This window comes from Festucalex cinctus, chromosome 14 (assembly GCF_051991245.1).
Source record: "Festucalex cinctus isolate MCC-2025b chromosome 14, RoL_Fcin_1.0, whole genome shotgun sequence".
Taxonomy (NCBI): Eukaryota; Metazoa; Chordata; class Actinopteri; order Syngnathiformes; family Syngnathidae; genus Festucalex; species Festucalex cinctus.
The window spans coordinates 18,891,128-18,918,291 of record NC_135424.1 but is presented as its reverse complement, the minus strand read 5'-3'; the positions used below and the strand labels follow the sequence as shown (position 1 = coordinate 18,918,291).

The 27,164-nt window shown below is 39.7% G+C and overlaps 1 protein-coding gene across 1 annotated transcript in view; it reads right to left on the bottom strand.

Moving 5' to 3' along the window:
- ptpn20 (protein tyrosine phosphatase non-receptor type 20) overlaps positions 1–27,164 on the bottom strand; it is a 34,027-nt gene that overhangs the window by 4,268 nt on the left and 2,595 nt on the right. Inside the window, exons 2-44 of the mRNA XM_077495941.1 lie at positions 26,539–26,687; positions 26,254–26,417; positions 25,402–25,467; positions 24,673–24,852; positions 24,536–24,605; positions 23,494–23,574; positions 22,801–22,888; positions 22,540–22,693; positions 22,359–22,430; positions 22,100–22,274; positions 20,725–20,860; positions 20,523–20,661; positions 20,295–20,447; positions 20,040–20,225; positions 18,777–18,939; positions 18,440–18,695; positions 18,297–18,373; positions 17,680–17,757; positions 17,453–17,560; positions 17,255–17,371; positions 16,956–17,164; positions 15,628–15,729; positions 15,412–15,505; positions 15,051–15,136; positions 14,373–14,544; positions 13,492–13,703; positions 12,986–13,084; positions 12,398–12,906; positions 10,820–11,495; positions 10,505–10,675; positions 10,271–10,445; positions 8,834–9,044; positions 8,698–8,735; positions 8,394–8,480; positions 7,431–7,492; positions 6,532–6,693; positions 6,201–6,450; positions 6,003–6,109; positions 4,569–4,651; positions 3,124–3,260; positions 2,695–2,843; positions 2,516–2,606; positions 349–683 (exon numbers count right to left, since the gene is read on the bottom strand). Coding sequence (XP_077352067.1) covers positions 349–683; positions 2,516–2,606; positions 2,695–2,843; positions 3,124–3,260; positions 4,569–4,651; positions 6,003–6,109; positions 6,201–6,450; positions 6,532–6,693; positions 7,431–7,492; positions 8,394–8,480; positions 8,698–8,735; positions 8,834–9,044; positions 10,271–10,445; positions 10,505–10,675; positions 10,820–11,495; positions 12,398–12,906; positions 12,986–13,084; positions 13,492–13,703; positions 14,373–14,544; positions 15,051–15,136; positions 15,412–15,505; positions 15,628–15,729; positions 16,956–17,164; positions 17,255–17,371; positions 17,453–17,560; positions 17,680–17,757; positions 18,297–18,373; positions 18,440–18,695; positions 18,777–18,939; positions 20,040–20,225; positions 20,295–20,447; positions 20,523–20,661; positions 20,725–20,860; positions 22,100–22,274; positions 22,359–22,430; positions 22,540–22,693; positions 22,801–22,888; positions 23,494–23,574; positions 24,536–24,605; positions 24,673–24,852; positions 25,402–25,467; positions 26,254–26,417; positions 26,539–26,662 — 6,804 coding nt within the window. The 5' untranslated portion in view covers positions 26,663–26,687. The remainder of the gene's footprint in view (positions 1–348; positions 684–2,515; positions 2,607–2,694; positions 2,844–3,123; positions 3,261–4,568; positions 4,652–6,002; positions 6,110–6,200; positions 6,451–6,531; positions 6,694–7,430; positions 7,493–8,393; positions 8,481–8,697; positions 8,736–8,833; positions 9,045–10,270; positions 10,446–10,504; positions 10,676–10,819; positions 11,496–12,397; positions 12,907–12,985; positions 13,085–13,491; positions 13,704–14,372; positions 14,545–15,050; positions 15,137–15,411; positions 15,506–15,627; positions 15,730–16,955; positions 17,165–17,254; positions 17,372–17,452; positions 17,561–17,679; positions 17,758–18,296; positions 18,374–18,439; positions 18,696–18,776; positions 18,940–20,039; positions 20,226–20,294; positions 20,448–20,522; positions 20,662–20,724; positions 20,861–22,099; positions 22,275–22,358; positions 22,431–22,539; positions 22,694–22,800; positions 22,889–23,493; positions 23,575–24,535; positions 24,606–24,672; positions 24,853–25,401; positions 25,468–26,253; positions 26,418–26,538; positions 26,688–27,164) is intronic.

The window sequence follows — 27,164 nt, the reverse complement described above, 5'->3', positions numbered from 1 at the left end:
GATAAAAACAGGTGGCTTTTGCTGCTTTATATATATTCCACAAAAACAATATTAATAAGAATGCTGTGTTAAGACTAGTGGGGGCACATAAAACATATTGCTGTCATGACAATTTTTGGGTTGACTTCTGCTTTTCCGCAATTGCTAGTTCGCGGTTTGGATAAAAAAAAAAAAGAAAAAAAAAAAAAAAAAGGTCATTGGTTTACTGTAATGGAAATGTTATGTATCAATAGTACTAGTGGTATTGGTGACTACTCAAGTTGAGTAATCATTACTTTATCCCAAAAGATGACCAATTCAAACTTCTAGGTATCACTGTACATGTTCTGAGGCATGAACATCTCTCACCTCTGTTTCCACCATTCTGATGACCTTAATGTGGAAATATTCCAAGAATTGCTGGTTCACCAGGTGGACGTGATACCTGCCCGTGTCCAGGGGCTCGTTGGGCTTCTCAGGCCAGTACTTGTGACATTTCACCCTTCCTCGTTCTACTTCTTGGGTCATCATAGCAATCACGTCCGCTTTGTTTTCCCAGATCATCTGCCAGAACGCAGTGACCGTCGAGGGTAGCGGTCCTTGGCAGGAAATGTAGGAGAGCTCCTCACCTCCCGCTTGCGCGCGGATGTGGCTGGCGTTGATGTAGTCGCGTTTCTCCCCGAGGGTGACGCGAGTTTTGTCATCTGCGGATGGAAACGAGGACACGCAGCCAGGGTGAGTGTATGGTGTGTCGAATTTACATGCAACAGATTTTTGATACTTTAATCAGTTATTTTTTCATCTTGTTTTGCCTAAACGTATGCAATAGCTAAATAAAACTGAGCTAACAGCTTTGACGTCTGTAACAAAGTTGGTTTGTTGATGATGAGAGGACTAATAGAGTCAAGGTGTTTACCAAAAAAAGAAAATGGCTGTTTAAATACAAGGAATGGATTGGATCAGCAAATAAACCTGCTGTATGAATAAACAGACATAGGAAAGGGGATATGGTGAGTGTCAGACATATCCTCTGAGGCCTACTATCTTTGTCAGCATGCTCATTCATTTCTGACCCCCTTCACCCACCCCAAAAATTCTAATCTCTGGAGGCTATAAAGTAAATGTGCTGTCTTAATATGGATGAACAAGTGTGATTTGCTTTCTCTTTATTCCCAACCAATCCCATGTAATTATTTCATAGCCATTTATTTTTCTGTGCCTTAGTCCTTCAATGTGTGTAAACATCTGGACACATACATCAGGGGGCCACCTTTTGACATATGCCATGCCTCTTCTTATAATAATTTAGTGGTATTTCCTACCAAAAGAAAGCATTGTATTCTAACATGTGGGGAGGAGCATTTTTCATAATTATTTATATAGTTTATAACCATAAATCATTTTGTTTTTGCTAATGTTTTTTTTCCCTAATCTTTCCTGGTCATCTGCAGTGGATATGTATTCTTTATCATGCAGGAACAGTTTTATGGGAGAGTTTGATATACAGCGATCCCTGTTTATAGCAGGAATTACGTTAAAAGACTTACTCTGTGATATAGAGGGAGGCTATGTAAAAAAAAAAAAAAAGTTCAAGTCTTAAATTATCTCTTCTACAAGCTTAAAAAAACATTTCAACTTTACACACATTAAAAAAAAAATCATTATTAATGTATTTGCACACATAAAAACTGCAAACAAACTGTACTGGATAGAAAATACGCAATAATAATCGAACATCTGTTTTAAAATACCCTTCCCACACACTTTAATCCTGGGTTAGATCAAACCGCAGGGGTTTTGGTGAGCCAGTCTCAGGGGTTCGGAGGAGGTCAAGACATACACCTGACTCAAATGATTCGTGATGATGCGCCTTACTTGGCCATCACGCTACATTGCTTGGCCTATCTGTGCTGCAGGAAATTTGGTGCGCTCAGTAGTTGACTTTTGACTGTTGTGATGGTACGTCGTGTGATTTCTTTATTATTGTAGTCTCTTCATACTAACTATGTCGTGCAAAAAGAGAAAGTGGTCGGACGAATATGTGCAATTTGAATTTACATGTATAATGGAATGAATGTATGGTGTTCCACAGGGTTCATCAATTCTGGTTTCTGGGGCCTCTGCTGTTTTTATTGTGCAAAAAATATAATAATCTATTAGTATAGATTCGAGTTGAATGATGGCCGTCACAGTCCTAACTCTATGATTTACAATGCAAAGCTGAGCAATCCTAGTCCACATCAAGCTATCTAGCAAAACTAAAGGAACTCTTAGTTAGTTTTCGTCTTGTGTCACAATGACTTTCCAACTGTGAAGCACATAATTGGAATGACAGCACGTAATGTCTGCTGCCTGTCTGCCCTTGAATCTACTCCATTTATAAAAGACATTGACCTACATCTCTTATAGTAATTACAAAATGTTTTGCTCATGTTCTTGGACGGCATCTAAGAGTAGTGTCCTCGAATTATAATTAGACCGTAGTGGTTTCAACAAATGGCGAAAACTAATTCATGTTGAATGGTGAGTGACTCACAGGGCAAGATGTCTCTGTAGCGGTTCTTGTCTCTGTTTTCTGGGGCATTTCCCACCACACAGTCGTCAGAAGGTTTCAGGTGCTCCAGAGCCTAAAGTCACATTCGTGTTTAACAATGTCAACACGTATGTAATGTCCCATTGAGCAATATGTGCTGGGCAATGTTCAATGAAACTCACCATGAATTCTTTGACCAGTTCCTGCTGGTCTAATTGATGCTGCAGAATCTGGATGATGGCTTTCACCCTGGAGCCTGAATACTGGCTGCTCCGAGATGGGCTAATGAGGGCTAAATTGGACAGTTCCTCCTCTGATATTATGGGTGGGCCTGGTCATGGGATTAAAAATAAAAATAAAAAAATAAAACATGATCAACTATTTTTCAATTTATTTTAACTATAAGAAGAATTGTAAAAAAATAAATAAAAAATGTGTGCATTATTTCGTTGCTATTAAAAGTGAAGACAATTAGCAATTTTGGTATTTTAATTAGCAAGAAACACGAAATCGACACATGATTTGCCTTCGCGGGCCATATAAATTGATGGGGCAGGCCAGATCTGGCCCAAGAGCCTAGAGTTTGACACCTTAATTGGAGGAATAGCCACCTATCTGTAGTGAGGTTGTTTGGTGAGCATTGGAGTCAAACACATTGTCATCTTCTTCTGCGCTGCTCCAGCCGTCTGACTCTGGTTTCCGGAGGCCTTTGCACGACTGGTCCAACAGTTTGGTCACAGTGTGTTTCCTGGGGGAGTCAGGGGCAAGGGGGGAGACCACACCATTTTTATTCTTCGGGAGGTAGGACCAGTTGAGATCATGCAAGGCTGAGCTTCCTTTCCCTGCGACTTTTCCACCTAAAATACAGTATACAACACCATGCTAAAATTTCTATTGTTTATCATCTATTATTCTTTGAAAGGGTTTGGACTGTCACTACAAGGTCCACAGTGTAGCTCAATAACAAGACATCATCTGTTGAGATACTAATGAGCGCCAATACAAGAGAAAAAAAATGCATTTTAGAAATAAATAATGCTCAGTTAGCCAATTAGATTCTACATAATTTGATTTGCCATTAGTATAATATAAGTAAAGATTCATCCTCGCCCATCAATTCAAGCAGCTCCCTTCTTCAAGGTGCTGTTTTATTCATTGATCTCGATTGCCTCCCTGTGGTAAACAACGGAACTTCAGCACAAAACTACATTTGGGGGCCTGATTTACTCCAGAAAAAAAAGAGAAAAAAAACTAGTTAAGACTTGATTGTTCATGCAAACAGATGTGGAAGCCGATATACTAACCCAGGATGGCATCTGTCAAATGTGCTAAACACGCACATAGTTCATTTTGCATATTCTAGGAGGAGTATATTAAAAAAGATTCATTCATCAGGCACAATGTGATTTACTGTATCAAATTTTCGACAAATTGGAACAGCTGATTTTTCATCTTTAAATGCACGACCGTTTCTGAAAAGCAGGCACAAATGGCACCGCTGTGCGTAACCATGACAAGGTGGAGCAGACAGAATGTGAGGTGATGAGAACGTATCTTTGCGCATGTATAAACATTTTTTTAAATTACAAAAATGATCATGGCATATTGTCTATTTATCCAATTCAATTTGAGAGCGTCTGAATGATCCAAGGACTGCAACTCACCTTTTGTGTCCCAAGTGTGCACTGTCCCAAGTTTTAAACAAAATATTATGCAAAACGGGCTTTCACGATGAGTTTAACTAAATGAATAAATAAATAAATAAATAATAATAATTATTATTGCAGCGATACAATAATATGTTTGCCTTCCATTAACACTTCCAATTCTATCACTTAATTGTCCTCCTAAATGTTCCATGGTGAAAACCATTAGTGACCCGATTACAAAAATTACACTTTTCAATCTTCTTCTTCCTATTTATTTATTTATGTATGTATTTATTTATTCATTTATTTATTTTTTACCATAATTCAGATTAACTGAAAAAACAAAATGCAAATAAAATGTGGTGGACTGACTAATAGAAGGGAAGATAAGTTCTGGAAGTTACTACCTGTCAGAAGCTCCATGCAACATTTCAGTGACATTCAGTGATGGGCAGCAAGCTTGATGAGAAGGCGTGCTGTCACAGCTCTCCTAATCCAGAGACCAGCAAGCGAAGTATGCAACCATTAAAATTAAGGACTTTTTACGGACAACATACACATTTACAGTGGAAAAGTGAACACTTTCTCATATAATTTTGCCAAAAACGCCTTAAAAAAAGGTGCACCGTGCACCTAAAATAAGTTTGAAGCTGTTCCTGAACTATTTGGAGTATCAGCATAGTATATATTTTTTAAGAATGTTTGCCCGCCGCAGACTGCAAATCTTATGGAACTTCAATAATTGTTACTGAAGAGTAACAGTTATTACAGGGTGTCAGTAAAAAGCATTGAAAGTCCATCCATCCCATCCATTTTCTTGACCACTTATTCCTTACAAGGGTCGCGGGGGGTGCTGGAGCCTATCTCAGCTGGCTCTGGGCAGTAGGCGGGGGACACCCTGGACTGGTTGCCAACCAACCGCAGGGCACACAGAGACAAACAACCATCCACACTCACAAGCACACCTAGGGACAATTCGGAGCGCCCAATTAACCTGCCATGCATGTCTTTGGAATGTGGGAGGAGACCGGAGTACCCGGAGAAGACCCACGCGGGCACGGGGAGAACATGCAAACTCCACCCAGGAAGGCCGAAGGACTCGAACCCGAGTCCTGCATTGAAAGTCATTAAATTGATTTTGTGAAAATTAAGCCTTAAATGACATTAAAAAGCATTAAAAATGATGTCCAGAAGCATTCATTTGAAATAAATTTATGGAGATTGGGGACTAGTTGTAATTTACAATGAACAAGGACTCAACGAGTTCCTTTATTGTCCAGTTAATATACTAATTTGAGAAGAAAATGTACTGTTCGTGTTACCAACATCCAACATGAAACGCTAATACCACCTAGTGGCAGGAAAATGACCTAACAACAAATCTGATTCAATCTTTTACACTCATTTTAACTTTATAGTATATTTATTTAATTTCAAATAATTTGATAAATTTCTATAAATTGCTCTATCAATTAATTGAGTTATTAATGAACTCATTACTTATGGAAATTGTGATAAAGGGTCTTCTGATTATACAATAACATTAATTCAGGATTAATTCATAAATTAATTTTACCAAGCAGATGTCATTATGGACATACAATTACCATAGTCCAGCATTACTTGTAAAATGTGGCACGGCTTCAGTATTGCTCTGCAAAACTTTCTCAAAAGGATTTGTTTTTACAATGTTATGACATTTACGAATGTTAAAATGTTATTTAGAACATAGATTACTTAAATCAGTTTTACATTATTTCCTAATAAATTTGGAAGTTGTCCTGCATTACAAAACTGATTGTGTTTGACGTTAGCACCTCCACTGTGCTCATATGCGTTACCTGATTAATTGATGTTTCATCCATGACCACAGTCCGCTGTCTTGGAGGAGGAGGTGGCGTTGTGACTAAAACACCTGATTCATTAAACACACATTCTGCAATCGGCTCTGAAACAGTATAAGTGAAAACAACAATGACGTTACATTTTTTTTTTTTTTAACAGTTCGTGGCTGAATAATGAACATGCACAGATACAACCAGGGGGGCGCTCCACTGGCTGATTCATCATGGCGTCAGGTGAGGAAGAGGCATCAGAGGTGGTAACTGGAGCTGGCTGCTCTGCTAGGACAGTTTCGGCCTCTGTGGCCATGTTGGGTGGCGTAGGCGATTCGGAATAGGTCAGCGGCAGGATGTCCCTGCAGATAGTGAGCTGCACTGTGCCCTCAGCTTTACGTAGAATATCCACCACCTTACTGTGGCTCAGCCCCGACACAATGACACCGTTCACCTGGTTAAACACAGTCGGGATCTATGGTTTTTCCATGGGCAGACAGCAAAATATTCAAAATATACTGGAAGGAAATGTTACCTCTAGAAGAATATCTCCCACTCTTAACCTGCCATCCTGCTCAGCTACTCCACCGGAACAGATTTCTTTCACCCTGAGCATGCTGCCATTGGTGCCACCAACCAGAGCAAAGCCAAGGCCGCCTCCTTCTGGTTTGGTAAACTCTACTTGCATAATGCAACTCTGAAGGGACAACAACATGACAAAAGGACAGCGGAACTGTTATTAGTAAATATCAGAAATTGTGATCTTGTGTACTGAGGGCCGAATCCACAAAGAATGAAATCGGGCTGTTAATTGCACTCCATCTTAACGTCCTATTCACAAGGGATATTATGTCAATGATTTACCAGCGGAAACACGCCCACGTTTGATAGTTGAGCACAGTTTGCACTTCTTAAAATTATTATTGTGGGAATGCTGAACTGCATTGTCCAGAAACCAGGAGGTCGCAGGTTCGAATCCCACTCCGACTGTACATTGCAACTATATCCATGGCCATTATGCTAAGTGATATAAATGTATACAACTGACTTTCATATGAGGAAATAGATTATAATTTCACTTCACAAATGATTAAATGCATGTTAGCTTTCGGCATCAGATGACACTTAATATATAAATAAATACACCATTAGCCATGATTTCGAACAAGTCAAGTTAACTCAGTGGTTAGAGCAAATGCGTTCCACCACAGAGTACCTAGGTTCACTTCAAACCCCGCTTGGTCCACATTTTAGTATGTTCGATGGTTCGATACCAACTGACTTTCATAGCAGGAAATGGATTAAAATTTCACTGAAATGATTTAAGCACATGCATGCAAATCTTAGCATTCAGCTTTCAGCATTCCCACGCAATTTCTGTAGAAATTGCACTAGTTATTATTGTGTTATTAAAACAAGAGGAAGAACACTTACATCCTGCTGTTCAGCCACAGACAGACATCTGAAGTTGCCTAGAGTTCTACTGACAACTTCAACTGCAGGGGAACAAAAAAAAAAAAAAAAAAAAAAGCAAAAGACTTGGTATGAATCAGCAGGAAATGTAGACAAAAGTACTTGCACACAAATATTGATCTGGTCCATTTGATCCAAGCTAATTAACATCCAAAGTTCAACACCTCATGTAGCCTAAAAAAATTCTTCATTGATTTACACTAATTAGATTTGCAGGGACGGAGCCACAAAAAAAAAAGAAGAAACAAAAAAAAGATATACAGTGTTTCCTCACTTTTCGCTGGTGATATGTTAAAAGTCCCCCCAGCAATAGTTTTTTTTTTTGTCTTTTTTTTTTTTTTTGAGGGAATTACGCAGATGCACACTCCGACAAAACGACTTAATACCTACATTCAAGATCATTTTAATGTTAAAATGGCTCACCTTAACCAGAAACCGGGATACAAATGCTACAATTGGTCACAAATACAAATCCTCAAATGAATCCGCAATAACTAAACCGCGAAGTAGCGAGGGAACACTGTACCTACCTTCCTCTCAGTCAGTCTGAATTTGAAAGTGTTGATGGCTATGCACCTCTTCTATGACAGCTGAACAAGACAAGGTCTTTTCAAAATGACGCTGCGGGTACTGTCGCCAAGCAACTGAATCACCTGCACTATAGAACACCATAGGTCTGTGTATATGAGTGTGAAAGTGAGTGTGGGGGTGCTTGTGTGTGTGTTCTGAATGTTGAAAGACAGAACTTGGGCCCTCACTGCAAGATTAATAATTAGCAAGCCTCTGGCCTCCACTGGTGTATTGGACTGCATGGCTGTAGGTATCACACACACTCACAATATCGCGCTGCCAAGCAAGCTCATACAAAGCAACAAGAATGTGCTGATGGAAGATAGGATGACCAAGATAAGGAGTGCATCTCACCATCTTCCGGAGGTGATTCTTTGTCAGGAGAGATAGGCTCTTCAAAACGAGCAAAGAACTTCCTATCTTTTTTCCAGTCAAACAGACCTGTAAAAGTACCCAAAAAAGGGTCAGACAGATAATGACCTCATTCCCCTCCAAACCATTTTGCTAATGATTGAACTTAAATGATCATTTCGTTAAACACAAACATATGTGGTTTCCCGGCATCTGTGTTTTTAACAAACAAACTCTCTCTCCTATTTGTCCTTAGGTTGACTGAAGCAGATGAAATCATCTCATAAATCTTTCACAGACTCCTCACCGTTCCATTTGGCCTTGGGCGTCACAGGCTGCTCATCTCTGGAACGTAGGAAAGACAAAAACAACAGAGTCACTCAGTCACGTTTTTGCATCTCATTATTTCTTTCATTTTGATTTGACCCATAATAGGCACTGACCTCAAGATTTTGAGTTTGACTTTACGCGGGGCGATCTCGCAGGCTTTGACAGCATCATCCAAGGTCATCCCTAAAGTGCACCTGCCGCAGATGTAAAGGATCTTGTCGTTGGGTTGGACGCTGCCTTCTTCGCTGGCCGGGGAGCCTGGCACCACCTCCAGACAATAAATGCCCTGCCATTTGCTGCCAATGCCGCCGGTTAGCTTAATGCCTGGAGGAAACGGATACAAAGCCAGTCACTCGCAAGGTGGAGACACATGTCGATTTTCCACTGCACTGTAAGGTCTTTTTTTTTTAGGTCAACTTGATTGGTATAAGCCGGTAGCGTTCTGAGCTAAGGCACAGCAACAGTGTGTATTTTTATCATTTCTAGTCATATCAGTGGCACAACAAATATGTTGAAAACAACAACAACAGAGGTTTATGTCCCTCATATGGTGTTAGCCACATGTGGCTAAAGTGCTCACTATGTTCTTTAGATGGAAATACACATACTAAAAAAAGACTGGTAAAAGTATAATTACTGATTTGAATCCTATAAGAGTAAAAAAGGAAATACAGACTGTAAAATAATAATGCTAAGAAAGTGTTTTTTTAAACTGGAAATTATATAATACCCATTTTGATAACTTGACAATGCAACAAATGTGTGTTTTTAGCTAAGAGCTAGCTAGTATTCGCTTAAGTAGTACTAAAGAACCTTTCAACCTTAATAAAATATTTTCATAACTCTTCTGATGAAATAACAACTTAGAACAAATTGAATGGTACCTTTGCCATGGCCTGAGGGGGTCTGTATCATTTTTACTGGCACACAAAAAACTACAAATGTGCTGACTGCTTTATAGCATACGTCAATCCCCACTTTACCCATTCATTACAAAGACAGAAGTCAATTTGAATATCAACGCTCGCTGGCGTGAGCTCAAAAACGACGCAATGCGCTTGTCCTCATGGGAAATGTGGTCTTCCTTCAAGTATAACATTCCCGCTTTTGTCCATATGGTGTCACCATAATCAACGTTAACTGAAAGTTCCTTAGTGTTGCTAACCTTCACCCTAACCTTAACCCGCTTTGATGTTGCTAACGTCAACCGATTAACAAGCATTAGCTCATGATAATTGAGAAAAAAACACATTCTTCCCGTATGTTTTTTCAGATTAGAATCTGAATTTATTGCATTATATTCAACAATGCTCCCTAGTTCATGTTCAAGATCTCATCTGTATTTAACTTGAACACTGCCTAAATCTCTTTTACATGTTGTAAAAAGAAATAAGCCTATTTAAATAAAGTAAAAAGTTGGGGAGTAAAATATGCTTGAGTAAAGTAGGCTACAGATGCCTGAACCATCTACTAAAGTACAGCAACAAAGCAATGTCGTTACTTCCCCCCGCTGGTCATGGTAAAGAATGAAAGACTGGTAATTGTCCTACCGAGCTGTCCTGTTGGTGTCTTGTAGAGGACAATATCAGGCAGGCTGTCACAAGAAGGGGGTGCCACCAGATTGGTAACAGCCCTGCCCAGGGTCATACTGAGTCTCCTGGGAGAGGACCTGAGAATCGTCATGGCAACCTCATCTGCCACATTGGTAACATCATGTCCATTTACCTGGAATAGATGAAAATAATCAAGATAGCAACCGATGCCTTCAAATAAGTGGGCTTTACCGTGATAAGCCGATCTCCAGCTCTGAGGCGTCCGTCTGCCTTTGCTGGATTGTCCAATATTTCTTGTATGTAGTAGCAGTTGTCCAGTTTGCTTCGGGTAATGGTGAAGCCAAAGCTTCCACTCCTGGACTTGGTGAGAAGGACGGTCAACTCAAATTCTTTTACCAATCCCTGCAAGACACCAAACAAACCACCAATGACACAAAAATTTGATCATTGTAATGTAATCATTTCCACAATATGCACAGAGAGTTCTACATTGATTCAGCGCTTTGTGAAAATATTCGGTGTCTGGACATCAATGAATAAAATGACCTTTCTTCTACTCTCTTCTTCATCCTCTTCATCGTCCTCCTCATCCTTGCATTCCCTTTCTTTCTTTTCCTGCTCTTCTCTCCGCTGTGCATGACTCTGGACAGGTTGAGGTACTATTGTAGGTGCAAGGGTGGGAGCAGGTGCGCTGACACAAGGAGGCGCTGATGAGATTATCTGGGTTGTTATGGGTCCCGCCGGCGGAGCAGGATTTTGAGGGGGCCCCGCAGCATCCTGACTGTCTTTAGGGAGGGCTTTGCATTGCAGTGGAAGCTGCTGCCCCTGCTGTAGCGGGTAGTGCTTGGCTTTGGACGGCTGTGTTGTGAGTGGCTGCGACGGGTGTGCCAGCGCACAAGTGGTCAAGGTGTCAGATGAGAGGTTTAGAGGCGACTTGGTCGTACTTGTGTTCTGGGAGCTGAAACTAGAAATTGTGCTTGAGGTTTGTGAAACCATAGATGGATTGTTGGAAGTCTGAGAAAAACTCGACGAAGTGGTCTGGGTCTGCGAGCTGAGGCTTGTGAGGTTCGATGATGGTGTTTGAGTGGCCTGATGAGACTGAAAGCTTTGTTGAGGTTCCATAGTGGAACTGATGGTCAAATATTCCTCATCTGCCATTATAGTCAGTCCATTTCCCACAAGGCAGTAGGTCACACTTCCATCTGCTTCCTCTCGAACACCACTGCAAAGAAAACAGAATCACTTTCATTCTCGACCAAAAAGGAGACATTTTTAATCACCTGAATCAGTTTGGGCTACTTAAAGGGGAAGTCAACCCCAAAAATTAATTTTTGACAATAATATTTTCTATGCAGCCCCATTAGTCTAAATACAGTTTTCTGGTTAATATTGCATTAGTGGAATATGTGTTTCAATATCAGAAGGTGGCCATTTTGCCACTTGCTGTTGAGTGAAAATGATATCACAGTTACTCAGGTCAACCAATCACAGCTCAGCTTCAGAAAACAAGTGAGCTGTGATTGCTCGTTGCCTCAGCCCTGAGCAACTGTCATGTCATCTTCAGTCGTCAGCAAGTGGCAAAATGGCCGCCCTCTGAGATGATAAAAACATTTTGCTTCACAACTCAAATTCCACAAATGTAATGTTAATCAGAAAGCAACAAGGGCAATAGAAAAACTAGTGAAGCAATTGACAGTCAATGCCCTTCCATTATGAAAAAATAAGATGGTTTGAATTTTGAGGAAGGAAAAGCTTGAGCTATCTGACGTTGACCAAGGGCTAAGCCTTGAACTGATCACCAGTAAATCAGGGAAACATTTACACTTGCAGTCCTGTCTATGAAAAGTTCACAATTACCAAACCTTTTAGTTCAGCAAGATTCCAAAGAAAAACATGCCTATGTTTTCATAAAGTAGGGTTCTGTGAATGTGCATAGGAAACACGTGGGGTTCAGTAACTCCAACAAGAGTAAGAACCACTGGTGTAAAGAAAAGTGGGAGTTAATACATTCAGTGCCATTGACGGCTATAGACGTCAAAAATCCATTTGTGTTGGCAGTGAATGAGTTTAAGAAGTTCCAAAAATAATTGCAATACCATACAATATCTTGGGTCATTGTCCTACCTGGCATACATAGAATTTGAAGCAGCCTTAGGGAAGACGTCAAATGTAGCAGTTGAACTTGTTGCAATGGCTTCGTCCCGATCCTCGCTTGAATTCTTTGTTTCAACTTCCTGTTGTTTTTCTACTTTCCCGGCAGTGAGCTGTGACTCTTGATAAGCTGGTCGAAAGCAGACTGGAGGTGAGACGGGCGACGTGGGAGAAGCGGGCGAGGCCGGCGAGATTGGCGTCTGAGGCGACGTGGGAGAGACTGGTATGGGAGGTGACCCTGCCCGAGGTGAAGATGGAGGAGTCTGTTCTCCTTGCACCTCCCGCTCTTGTCCTTCAAAGAACCTTGGAACTCCCGGAGGCTCTGTGCTTTTCTCCGCTGTGTCGGTTAACTCCTTGAGGACGGAGGCCGTACTCTGAGCAGGTATGTTGACATCAAAATGGAATTTAAGAAGCTGGCTGTAGTCGTCCCCGAGACGAATGTCCAGAGACTGGGATCGTGTCTCCCTGTTGGGTGCAGGACTCTAACATAGAACGAGAAAATAAAGTCATCTCACCACATTTTTGGCAATGATATGTCCTTTAAGATTCACGTTTACTTACCAATGTGTTGTCATCAGCTTCATACAGCATTCCTGGATTGGGTCGACAGATTAAGAGATGAACCTCAGACGGGCCACCTCGTAGCAGGAGCAAAACCCTCTAAAATAGCAAAGATAAACAGTGCGGGTAATTCAGGATGGTCGTTATGACCTAAGATGTACTTCAGTGTTTGTGTGATGGTAATTCCTTGTCAGAACACAGAAACACTGTGACACAACCAACTTGCTATTTTGGGTAGCATTAGATTAAAAGATTAGTGAACCAATGATGTAGCCAAGATGCACTCGTGGTACTGACGCCCATTCACAAGTACTTTTTTAAACACGCATGCTTGATTCAGCACTGTCTCTTCGGCTGATATAAATGAACAACACTAAAATTATGACCTCCTTTTGTTTCTTTGAGTACAGAAACTACTTGGATACATGGCGGCCATCTTAAAACATCTATTTGATGTTTTACACATTCTTTTGGACAAATGCAAGCGCAAATCAAGTTCAACGTACCTGGTAGGAAAGGTCCTTGACAGGCTCTTTGTTGACAGCCAGAATGATGTCCCCTTCTCGTAAGAGACCACTCTCGTGGGCCGGCTGTCCCGGGAACAGACGCTTGATGCGGACTACGCTGCCACGGTCTTGCCTCGATTTGAGTTGGGAAATGTTAAAACTGAATCCTAGACCTGACAAACTCTTCTTCAGGATCACTTCATGCGTGTTTTCTAGGAAATAGTTTGGAAATATTGTCATTTTTAATACTGGTAGTGGGTACAAAACTACCGAAGCGTATTGCATTCAAACTCCTGTTTTTCTGACTAATTTTTGGGGGGAGCTTTGTTTTTTTTTGAGTAATTTTTTTTCTGTTTCTCTGAATTTTTTTTTCTGTTTTACTAAATATTTCTTTCTGTCATAAAAAATAAAAAATACATTAAAAAAATACGAAAAACAGGAAAAAAAAATTACTCCGAAAAACGGGGGGAAAAATTATTCCAAAAAACAGAGCAACAACTTCTGTTTTTCAGAGTAATAAAAATGTTTCATAACTTTATAATTAAAATAATTACTCCAATTGGATAGAAAGCTGTCCAGGGTGCTTGCCCAAAAGTAAGCTGGGATAGGTTCCACATCCCTTGTGCCCCAAATGAGCAAAAGGGTACAGAAAATGGATGCTTGGATAGATAAAATGACTATAGTAACGGTATACAGTGACCTGTGGTTTTAACTGGACTGGGACTGTGAAGGATCTCAGGGGAATAAGGCAGCATCATCCGTGGATGACTCTGACAGCCACCACAATGTAACTGTCAGATGACCGACAGTCACCTCAGGCCTGTGTGTGCGTGTGTCTCGAATACACTTTTTTTTTTTTTTTTTTCTTAGCACACACTCACCATCAGTCACAAAGCTGTAGTCCTTGGCTCGGCCACTCAAGGTTGTTTCCAAGGAGCCCTCAGTCCTGGGGGGCTGAGTTTGTGATGCACTGTGGATGGAGGGTGGGTGGGGGGATTCGGTTCTGGGCTCCAAGATGACTGTTGGTTCCCGTTCCAGCAGCAAGTTCACCACCTATAATGATAGTTTATTAGTCCACGCTTTGTGTACATTTTTGTAGCCTATGACGTGATATGAGTCCCTTGGCACTTAAAAGACACCATATAAATCTCTCTCTTTTTTTTTTTTTGTCATGATGCTTATCTTGGATTAAATACGATATATGTGTTTGTATTAGAACTAAAACCTGATCGTCCACAATCAGGCTTCTGCTTTAAACACACACACAAACCTATTAAAAGGCACTTTTGAAAGACATTGTAAATGTATTTGAACATACACTGGCTCTCCTTTCCCACATGGAAGGGCATCCACAAAAAACAATTGCGTAAAAAATATGCAATATAACGGTGAACCGCGGCCTAGCACGGGAACACTGCACAGTATATTAATTGATGATGATGTGTGCGTGTGTTTATTTTTACTATACTTCTGAGAACTATATATTTTTAGGGACCTAAAATCTCCCTGCATAGTGTATGTTTATGCGACAGTGTGTGCGTGTGTTTGCGTGTGGCGACCTCCTCGGTCCGCTTCAGGCACTCGACAGCTTGTTGGTGTGTCACGGCCCTCAGGTTGGAGCCGTCAACCTCCAGCAGTCTGTCACCTGTCATATGCAAACACACCAAACTCATCATCGTCATCATTAGCAGCATTAATACACCAATGTACATGTGTATTTGACGACATGTCATCAAATCCGAGGTGATCTTGGTAAGTGGAGCATGAAACAAGCAGAAACGCGCTGTCTCATGTGCCTAAATGTAAACGTCGACTGTACACACAGTATGGCTCACAAACCTGAAGAAGAAAGTAATGCCAAGCCAAAAAAAAAACCCAACCAATATGTGTTTATGTACACAAAACTTGTGAAAAAATTACCAATTTGAATACGGCCATCCTGCTCAGCAGCACCTCCAACTACCAGACTTTTGATGTAGATGCCTCCATATCGCACACTTGTGTTAATTCCTCCCTTTTTTAAGACAAGATGTAATTAGTCAATGGATCGTGAGGATAAAAACCTGTCATGTTGCTTAGAGCACAAAAAGCATTAATAGACACAAGATTTTTTTTATTTTATTTTTTTTTACTCACAGCAACACTAATGCCAAGACTCCCACCGCTCTTCTTCAGCTCCACTACAAACTTCTCCCCAGATTTCAGATTCATGATAGAGGGAGACCGAGAACACCGGTCCTGAAAATACAGAGCAAAAAAATTGTAATTTGAAAAACAATTAAAATAGCATAACTGTATTTATTTATTTATTTATTTATTATTTTCAACTAAAAGTGCCACTTTGTATGAAGACTGCCATGACAAAAAAAAAAAACAATAACAATGCAACTTAATTTGTCAATCTTCAATAAGGATTTTTTTTTTTTTTACTGTATTTACAAAAAATAAAATCAAATAACTATTCTTTAATTGCTACCGTGTAATATTTGTCCTTGCACGTTACCTAATTTGACAGATATTGTAAACCGAAAGAGAAAGTTGATGTGTGAGAACGTCCAATGATTACGGTGTCTGAAATGTATGGAAACATGGAACTATTAATGTGGAGTACACATTTTTGACTGGTAAACTTGTCTGAACATATTTGCAAAGACATTCAAACATATTTAAATATGTTCAACGCACTTGCAAATACAATTGAACGTACGTGCAAATATGTTTGAATGTACTTGTAGGCTAAATGCTAAAAACATAGCATTTTCTGCATAATACTACCGTGTACTGACTTGTGCATGTGCACGTAAAAAAAACAAAACAAAACTATTTTTTAGTATTTGGCATACATTATCCCAATACGTTTGACTAATTGAGCAAGTAAACATACTCGCAATTTTCAAGGTTTTATTATTGGTGCCGCTATGTCGGATGATTTTGATTCGGCATTTTTTCCTATAATGCCACAGGGTATTGACTTGCGCATGTACATACTCTTGGCATTATGGGATGAAATGCTATGTTTTCAGCATTTAGGCTACCAAGTACATTCTAATGTACTTGCAAATACGTTAAATGTATTTAAATATCTCGTAACGTATTTGCAAGTACATGCAAATGTATTTCAAAGTGCTTATAAATACATTTGAATACATTTAAATACATTCAAAAATATTTGCAAGTATGTGTGAACGTTTGCCAGACAAAAATGTTTACTTGAAAGCTCTATGCTTCCGTAGATATTCACGTAGTGACACCAGACATAAAATCTTAGAGTATTTGTTATGAGCAGGCCCAAAACATTAAGCCCATATATTTGTTCATAATAATAAACACTGCTTCAAAATATTATTTTTTTTTATAAATTTAGTATGGCGATCGGAGGACTTGATAAAAACTGAAATGGTCCAGATAGGAAAAAGCTTCCTATAACCTAGCCTAAAAGCACAATTCCACGTTATCGTACTAACCTGTGCGTCATGTATTCGCACCACAGGAATGTGAAGCTTCCTATTTTGCTTGGGCGTGGCCATGCTGGACAGAGTGATGGCCTCCTCTAATTCATCCATGGCGTGTCGGTACTCGGTGCCACTTAAGGTGGTCTGAGAGCCAAAGCTCCTCTCCAGTGCCAAGCCCAGTGTGCTTTGGCACAGGGAGTTTTTGCTGTCTTTCAGGCATTCTGCTCATGGAAAAAAAATAACCACATTGGCGGCACAATTTGTGATACATTTATGAACAATAAAATCTGGGTTTAATAGCTTTATGTTACGTTTGGGCTGGGACACGATTAGCTCCACCTCCTCAGGACTACTCTGTAAGATGGCAGCAGCATCGCTGAATGTTACCCCTTCCAAACTGGTCTTATTTAGGGAAATGAGACGTCCACCTGATGGGAAAGAAAAAAAATCATTTCATCTCATTTATAGTTTACGTCCAAAGGAAGTTACATGTACTTGGTAACTCTTACCTGCTTTGATCCGTCCATCTTTGTCCGCAGGTCCATCTGGCACAATGGAAGCAATGAATATACCAAGGTCGAGCTTACCTGTACTGTCCTCGCCTACAATCACAAAGCCTGCAAGGAGACCAAAGCGGAGTCACAGACAAAATTCCTCATTTAAAGAATGAAGTAAGTGTCTCTTCGTATTAATTTGACATGACTGCTCATGGCTTTATGCTGTGTGGAAAACTCACCAAAGCCAAGTTTGGGATCCTTCTTGAGGCTTACGCAGATAATTTCTCTCTCTGGTGGAGACCTAGTGGGTGTGTCAACTGTAAATATTGAACAGAAATGACAAATTGACGAAACAATGTAAATATTATTTCTGTTAGCTGCTAATTTGTGAAGTGTAACCATACTTTCCACCTACAGTATATAAAGCATAAGGTTCAATGAAATATTTTAGAAGTGGCAAACCTGATCGTAGTAATCATCGATACCACTTAAAAATAAGCTAACACGAATGAAGGGTTTATAAATTTTATAATTGATTTAAACAAACAACACCAAAATCATTACCTCCACCAAACAAAGAACAATATTTTCATGCCCAGTGCAAGCCTGGCTTGAGGTGCATTGTAAATCTGCGCAGGGGCGGACTAGACTAAGTTTTGGTATTTCCGCAGACCCGTGCAGCGTAGCGCATTTTAAGAATTGTGTTTTGCGCTGTTGTGTGCGTGAACACAGTTGGTTTGTTCTGCCGCCGTCCTGACTCTGTGACAGTTCTGATACTACCGTCTTCCTTTGTACTCCCATTTTGTTTCAAGTAGGAATAAAGGATAGGAAAAAGCCATCAGTCAAAAATATTCACCTCGTATAGAAGAAGAAGTATCGGAGTCTTTCTGCAGTGAGACACTGGACATCATTCTTGGAATCGACTCTGGTGTACTTTAAAATACAAAGAAGAAATACACTTTAATTTTGCAACGTGACGGAAAATGATATAGTCATTACCTCCAGTAGGGACGCTCTTTCAAATCCCTGAGTTCTCCCGTTTCCGGAGGTTCCCTGTTCAGCTCCCTGCTCATCTCCCGCCTCATCTCTCTTTGATGGCGGAGTCGAGCCTCCAGCTTGGCGCTCAGGTCCTCGCAAGATTTGGACAGCGGGTCCGGTTGACCCGGGGCTAAACCGACGTGGTTCAGCATGCCCTCAGAGCATGAGATCCGCTTCAGGTTCAAGTTACAGCCCGCATAGACGGACATGTTTTCATCTTGTGGGGGTGGGGTTGAGACAGATTAGCTGGTGTCATTTTAAGAGTAATTCTTTGTCTGCTTGTTGTCAGTCTTTTTACCTGGCATCATACTGTGGTTAAGTTGTCGTGACGTCATCTCGCTGTGGAACTTGTGCTGTGCGGAGCAGAGGTTGAGGAGGTATTGTGCTATTTTTGAGCTCTCCGTTATAAAACTGTGCTTTTTACCACTCGGTCCGCCACATTCGATGATCAGTTTACGGCGCTGGGTAATAGAAACAGATTATCACACAGAATCAAGAATGGATTTTACGTTGTTTAAACACAAGCATGCTAATAAAACAACCATTCACACAGTAATGCTAGTGCTTGTTGTCACTGTCCAACAAAAGCATGCACAGTGTCATTTGTTTTCTTCTTTTCGAGAGATGTAATTTATTCCAGAAAAAATGGCATGTTTTGTTTGAAAAACAAAACAAAAAAAACAAAAAAAACAAAAAAGAACATAATTTGGAGGAACATTTGTTTTTGTTTTTTTACAAATTTTGTTTACATGTTATTCTGACTGGTGCAAATTAAAATGAATTATATCTATTTTTTATGCATACTGTACTGTATATCAGGCACCAGGTAGCCCTCAAAAATGCACTGTGATTTACATTGATTTATTTAAAAGGGGACAGTGCAATTTAATAAAATAGAAATTCATGAATTAATTAAAAAAGTCAGAATTAGCTAGGCTATTTTCCATCTGTAGTCTTCTGGCTATGATGTTAAAAATGTGAACATTGTGATCATTGGAAAATGTAAACAATGGAAGAGGTTTATAGAAATAGTGTTATTTGTCTGTTTACTAATTGTGAAAATGACTTATTAGGGTCTCCATATTAATGAATGTCATTATTAATAATAACTAGCACTGTCACTAACTGATGATTTTACATTTGATTATCCTATTGATTAGGTAATTAATTTCTCGGGTAATTGCCCCGCCCCCTTTTCGAGACAATGTTTTATTTATTTTTTTTAATGTCAACTAATTTTATAGTCAACTTAGCTTCTTTTCTTTTCCAGCCATGATAATAATAATATTAATGCATCAGATTTATATGCCGCATTTCTGTAGGACACTCAAAGCGCTTCACAATGCACCGGTGTACATTATTTACAGATTTGCACATTTACACTCTATGAAAAGTTAAATGTAAGATATTCATTTTCTAAATATAACTTCCGAAAATCAGGATTATTTCTGCAAATAGATTCAAATCAAAGTTGAGTATTGCTCTGATGTCTTCCCCTGTGTTATAGTCCCAAAATAACTTCTTGCGCTCACATTTTATCAACTGATATAATTCTTTTTACCCCAGTGGAAATGGAGTCTGTTTCCCTCCAGAGGAAGCGCCTGGTGACAGTCCGGACCTGATTCTTCATCTCATACACGATGATTCCTTTGGCACAGACTCCCAAAACCAATTCACCAATCAAAGGCCTTTTTTCTCTGCCCACTCGATGGAACATAACCCCGTACTCTGGTAGTTGCTGGGCAATCTGATCAGAAGTCATTTAGTTAGTTAAAAGCAGAGATAGTGCCGTGTCATTGTCTGAACTTAAACGCACTTTGAGATACTCAGTTTCCGCTTCTTCGGGTCCCATCGGGACATGCCTCGCATGCAGTCTTGGCAGCTCATCCCTCACATTGGGCAAAGCCAGCTTCTCAAGCATTCTCTTGGACAAATAGTGCTCTGGCTGGTAGTAAGTTTTTGCATACAACTAGGAGAAACAATGCACAGATATGACAACCAAATCCAAATGGTAAAGCAGATGTGTTGTTGTTGCGTCCGGTACCTCTGGCATGTAATCCCCAAATTCAGCCTGCAGAGCGAGGGCAGCCAGAAACAAGCCAGTCTCCTCGTTGCAGTACATGCGATCCTCTAAGATATCCTTCCGTATCTGCAAGTAGTACTGATGACGAGTCAGTCTGTGCCTGGAGAAGAAAAGAAACAGGTGAAAAATTCTGCAAGAAGCACAATCTGCACCCACTACTTACAAAACAAAGGCGATATCGTCCACAAAAAATTTGACTCGAAGGAACACCAAAAAGGAAAGTATTTGTCCCTTTTTCCAACTATCTGGAGCAACTTTGGAGATTTTTGTTTCCGGGTCCAGAAAAAAATATTCATCATCTGCAGAGTGGAAAGGAGATGCTTAAAATATGATGAAAACAAATCTTTCTTTGTACACAATTTTCACAAGTGTTGGGCTTCCAAGACATTATACATATTACTAGTTGCTGTCATTTGAAAATATTGATTTAAGATTACAATATTACTGCACTACTTCCTTGTTGCTTTTGGATTACTTTCACCAAAAATATGTCAATATGTTAAGTTTAATACATTGATGACCTTTAAGACTATAACAATGCCAAAACAACAGAATACACATTCTAATAATACCTGGCACCTGGTTTCATACTTCTTAATAAAATAATTTAGTGAGTAAGTCAATTTTATTTATATAGCACCTTTCACAGACAAAAAGTCACAAAGTGCTTCACAGATAAAATTGATCACACAGATAAAAACAATCACATACAAAATAAAAGAAGTAAACAAAATAAAGGTCAAAAAGACAAATTATTTGTTTTTATCATCACAGATTAAAAAATTGCAAGGTTGTTTGAAAAACAAAACAAAACTTTCAAACCTTTCTTGTTAACATTTAAACAAACAACTATAGATGAACAAAAAAAAATCAATCACTTGTGCTGCTATAATTATTGACATGCTTCTCATCTAATAATTGAAAAGCCATTAAATGTTGTCAACAACTAGTACTTTTGATACTGGTACATAACATTTCCCCCCCAAAAAACAATGATAGATGATTTTAAAGAAAGACCTATATCGATGCCTTCTTACGTAAAATAATTGCCTAAGTCATGTTTTCAGGAAACACAAAAAAATGTAATCATTTGCATCATGAAGAGATGATGCCTTAGGCAAAAAAAATTTTGGGGAAAAAAAATGACTTAGGCAATTATTTTAAAAAGGTGATGATATCCAAATATAGAATCCTTCCTTAATGTCATGAATTTAATGGCAATTTGCTATTTTTCTAAATTCTAATTTCTAGTTAGTGATCATAAAATGGCCACAAGAGGGGCCGCCGTTGCAAATACCAATACGTTGAAATAAGACCGGATATCGGTCCAATACTGATACCTGCCATTGCCCATCCCTAAATCTATTGCATGGTATGCATATAACATTTTTTTAAATTACTAATGCCTGACCTTAAAGGCAAAAAACACTACTATAATTTACTTCACGACTTGAGTATTACAGAATTTCAATGAAAAATCCATATCACAGCACATTCGTCACTTGGCCTAATCCATGCATACATGCATCAATGCATACCGTCGAGAAAGGCAAGACCAAAGTAGAAGTGCTCCACTAGGTTAGCATGAGCCACCACCATGTCAAACACATCCCTCGCACGGGACTTGGTATCGCAGCGGACCACCGCGTACTGTCCGCTCGGCAGCACCACCGTCACTTCCCTCTGAGACGAACACAGGCGGCCCTTTCTCGACTGCAGAGGAAACACAAGACGTGATAGCCAACTTTAGATTTGATGCTGATCAGTCTTGCATGTAAGAAATATAGGCTGTTTTACCACAATAGATCCCGGAAGCTCAAGAACAATTTGCTGTTCGTCAGCCATTCGGATAAACTCTGGACCTAATGCCTGGTAAGAAAAAGAGCAGATGATAAGTACAATAATCATAGTAGCCTCCTTACATGCATGTACAGTATGTTAGCCTACGAACACCTTTTTACAAACTATTTGTTCTTACCTTAGCTTTCCTCTGGCTTAGGCTGATGGAGGACTCGCTGAAAGTGATGGAAGGACTGTGAGACCTGCCCGATGTCTTGGGAGAGACGTCGTGGTGGGGGCTCCGGCCGAGCCAACTGCAGGTGCTGTCCCTGTGACGAGCCCTTCGCGGGAGCCTGAGTTGCGGGAAGGGGAGAGGCGGGTGTGGAAAAGTTGAAAAGGATTCAAGGTCAGTCAACACAGACCAACATGCAAGATAGGCAAAATGGAATACAATACTTGCCTTTCTAAAGATGACTGGTACAAAGGTGTGGGTGAGCTTCTTGGTCGATGTTTCCAAGATCTTTGAGGTAAACACCCTGGAAGCACGGCTTCAAGCGGAAGAACGCCAAATTAACATGTAGTATAGTACACAGTACGCAGGGTGTTACCAAAAAAGTCATTTTGTAATCTAATAAAATATCTAATGGTTATCCATCCATCCATCCATCCATCCATCCATCCATCCATCCATCCATCCATTTTCCTGACCGCTTATTCCTCACAAGGGTTGCGGGACGTGCTGGAACCTATCTCAGCTGGCTTTGGGCATGTGGCGGGGTACACCCTGGACTGGTTGCCAGCCAATCGCAGTATCTAATGGTTATTCTCTTACTATTATTTTTGGGGATAAAGGATGACATTAACAAGCACTGAAAATGCATTTTGTGTGTTTGAACACACAAGAAAACAGTCATTTAAAAATAATAATAATAATAATTCATTATTTTCAATGGGAAAAATATTTATTCTCAAATTACTGAACATTGTCCCATAGCAGATTGTGCTAAACTTCGGATGCTCCACAACACTGTCACCTTACTTATACATTCACATAACATATTATGATTTTATTTGGTGTAATCATCAGTATTTTGGAATTTTGACATATGGATAGGTTTAATAACATAGTCCTCCGTGGACAACATGAATTCACCTGACTTTGAGTCCGAGTCTGTCGAGTATCTTCTCCTTTCTGGGCAACCTTCACTGAAATCTGCAAATGGCCCTCGCCTTCCTGTCAAACAGGTTAGATTTGATGATGATGATGATGATGATGATGATGATGATGATGATGATGAATGTATTTTTATTTCAACGAAGGTGAGGTTAAAGCACAGTCTGTGTCTGATTACTGTCTCTAGCAAGAATCTAATCCAACATTCGCTTTAGGTTAAGATTTTAATCCTGTCGACCCGAACACTCGTTAGGTCAAGACGACATTTGTAGAATACAGTGTTCCCTCGTTTTCCGCTGGGGTTAGGTTCCAAAAAATACCCGCAATAAATGAAATCCGCGAAGTAGTTAGCTTTATGTTTTACAACTCTTATAAATGTTTTAAGGCTCTAAAATCCCCGACCGCACAATTTATACACTTTTCTCATTGAGGCATTTACATGTTCTCACATTTCTCTCTTGTTCAAACACTGACAATGTTCAAACCTTCATAAATTTTATAAAATGGGTATATTACTGTAAAAAAATATGCAAAATTGCACTTAAAAAAAATCCGCGATACAGCGAGGCCGCGAAAAGTGAACCGCGTTATAGCGAGGGAAGACTGTAAACAAAATTATTTGATGTCAAATTTCTGCAAATATTATGGAAAGCCAACTATCTTTCATTGCATTTCCTGTCATGTCTTACTAACAATCTTAATACATTTATTATTTTAAGCTTGGCTCACTTTATTTTGACCACAGTATCATTCCGAAGGGCGGTTTATCGTAGAAGTAATATGAGTGAGTCATCACTAACAGGTAGTAATGACAGCAACAAACTATCTGGCTTACATTGTACCTAACTAAACTACGGTAAGATGAGATACAGTAACAGAATATTTCATATTCTACTATTCACTGTAGTTAGGCATGCCTGATTTAATATGTTAAGTGGTTTCAAAGTCATTGCACCATGTATATCACTTATTTTGTTGTTAATTATTTTGTTAACGGCAACCAATTCCGGCACTAACTCACCATGAAGCCTTTCTCTGATCATCTGGCTCCGCCCACTAAGAGGCAAGCTGCTGTCAGAGCCTTGATCCATCTGAGGGAAGAAGGGCCATGTGAGAAAACAGGCTACAGAGAAAATGATCCATGTGTTGCGGACTGACCGGTTCACTGAAGACCTCCTCCACCAGCTGCCTGATGACGTCGGCAGATGGCGGCAGGCTGGAGGCTTTCTGACGACACTCGCAGGATTCCAGGATGGAACTGATAGTTAGCCTGCGGTGGGACACGTCCTCGCACATGCTGAGGAGGAGGCTGTTGAGGTGGTCGCTCAACTGGACTGGCTGACAGGGGATGTAAAATGTATGTTATGCCTGTACAGGCTACAGCATGGTGCAAATTCACGGCGCTTCACTTTTTCCACAATTTTAAAACCTTATTCAAAACTAGATTTTTTTTTAGTTTTTTTTTTTTAGTTTTTATTGTAGTGTTGAGAAAAAGCTGAGAATAACAGAGATGGGGTTTTCACATGACTTGACATGACTTGAGTCAGACTTGAGTCACCCTTTGAATGAATGAATGAAAATGAATGACTTGTTTTCTTTGATTCGTTTGTTTTATATGAATTAAGCAGTAAATTTCATCTGTTTTTATCCATTTTAGGGGCAGCGGCCATTTTGCCACCTGCTGTCAACTGAAAATGACATCAAAGTTGCTCAAGGGTCAGATAATGACCAATCACACCTCACCTGTTTTCTGCATCTGATTAATATAATTTAATCCATGTTAGATTAAGGCTGAAACATCAAATGTGGGAAAAGCAAAGCACTGTGAATTCTTTCTGGATGGAATGTATTTTATTCCACTCTTTGCTCTGGATGTAGAGAGCCCACCTGATTTTGAGGTAGGTGAAAATCAACTGACCAGTAGAGGGTCATACCCAGAGAATACACCAGCATCTGTGCAGCAAAAATCAACGAGAAGAAAACATATCAAATTTTAAATTCTTTAACCCACAAAGATATGGCACATTATTTTATTTACATGATGTCTCTTTACTAACCCTTTAAAAAAATTAATAAATCACTATCCGTTTCTAATTGTCAGAATGGATTTCCTTCCATAAATTCAGAATTTATCATTGCCTTAATTTTCTGATAGAGTAAAATAAATCACATGATTCTATACTGTACTACCTTCTAGTTACCAAATGTGGTTTCCTGGGCAGTGTTTACCAACCTTTATTGAGCTAAGACACATATTTTAAAAATTTCCCTAAACAACAGCAAACAAAAAATATCACAAAAAGTACACATACTGAAATAATGACAGATACACTGGTAATTGTACTAGCAAAGATAGATGAACAAAGATACATTTTTGGACCACTTACAGTATGTGATATTGGATAACTTCATGAGACATTTTAATTGTGAATTGTATGAATATTTTTTTTACAATGTAATTTACATATGTCATAGTATCTCATAACGTGACATCTTTTGCCACTTTCCAACAACAGCAATACTCAAAATTTGGACTGAATAAGGGATTCAAAGCAGTAGTTGAATTTGGGACCTCCATGGTGACTGAGAAGGGCAGGATCCATACTGAGCCACTAGATGGCATGCTAACTTAACTGTTTCATTGGAATGGTTGACAACAAAAGGTTGTTGCGCAAGACTAAAATGATGTGTAGCTATGCCTGCAGTGATGTGAAGTTTGATGGTGACGTGTGCACTGACCCTCTCTATGGCAGGTTTGGTTAAGCTGGCACGGCCCTGCAGCATCTCTGGAGCAGTGAAGGTCGACGCCTCCTCTGATAGGCCACAGTTCTTAAACGCTAAGCTACCAGTAGCGGACAGCAGCAAGGAGGCAGGGCTTATGATATTGCACATATTGTTTTGACCTGGGGGGGAAAAAAACACACCAATTTATCTTCATGCAAAAGAGGCGTGAGAAGTAGTCCAGGAGCATGGTGATACATGTGCAGCCATGAATAATAAATATCCAATTGGATGGTGATTTACCTTTATCGGAGGCATCCAATAAACACACTGCAGTGGCCAGCAGCAGGGCCCACACCTCCTCCTCCAGCAGAGGCCCCCCTCGGGCCTCCAGTACTTCCGCTAATGTGACGAATGTGCTGCTCATCCTGCACACATTCCAGGCGTGTCACCTGAGCACACACAAACACAGCCCTGATTCACAATAATGGATGGCTCGCAACCTCACATGTGCTACAGTGTCTACTATCTTAATCTATTAGTTTCTCTGGCCACTGCTGTCTCTGCTGTTCCCAAATCCTAATAGGCTTTCTTGTGACCTCCGGCTGGCTGTGAGGGAGGTGTAGCTGAATGACATGATCCCCTGGTAGCGTGCCATCTCATGCTTGTAAAGCAGCGACCGAAGAAATCAAACGTTATTATTGGAATTTCTTATGACATAATTAAATAATACATAGGACTTTTTTAAAAATATAAATCTGATCAAATACAATACAAACCAAGCAAAGGCTTTTGGCTTGCATTTGTTTAATTAGAATTGTACTATTTTCTGACAATGACCATATAGTACTGAGTTTTGGTTCCTGTAACTTGAACATGTTTGGATCAAGAATAACTATTAACTTTGGTTCCTCAAAAGTACATAAAGT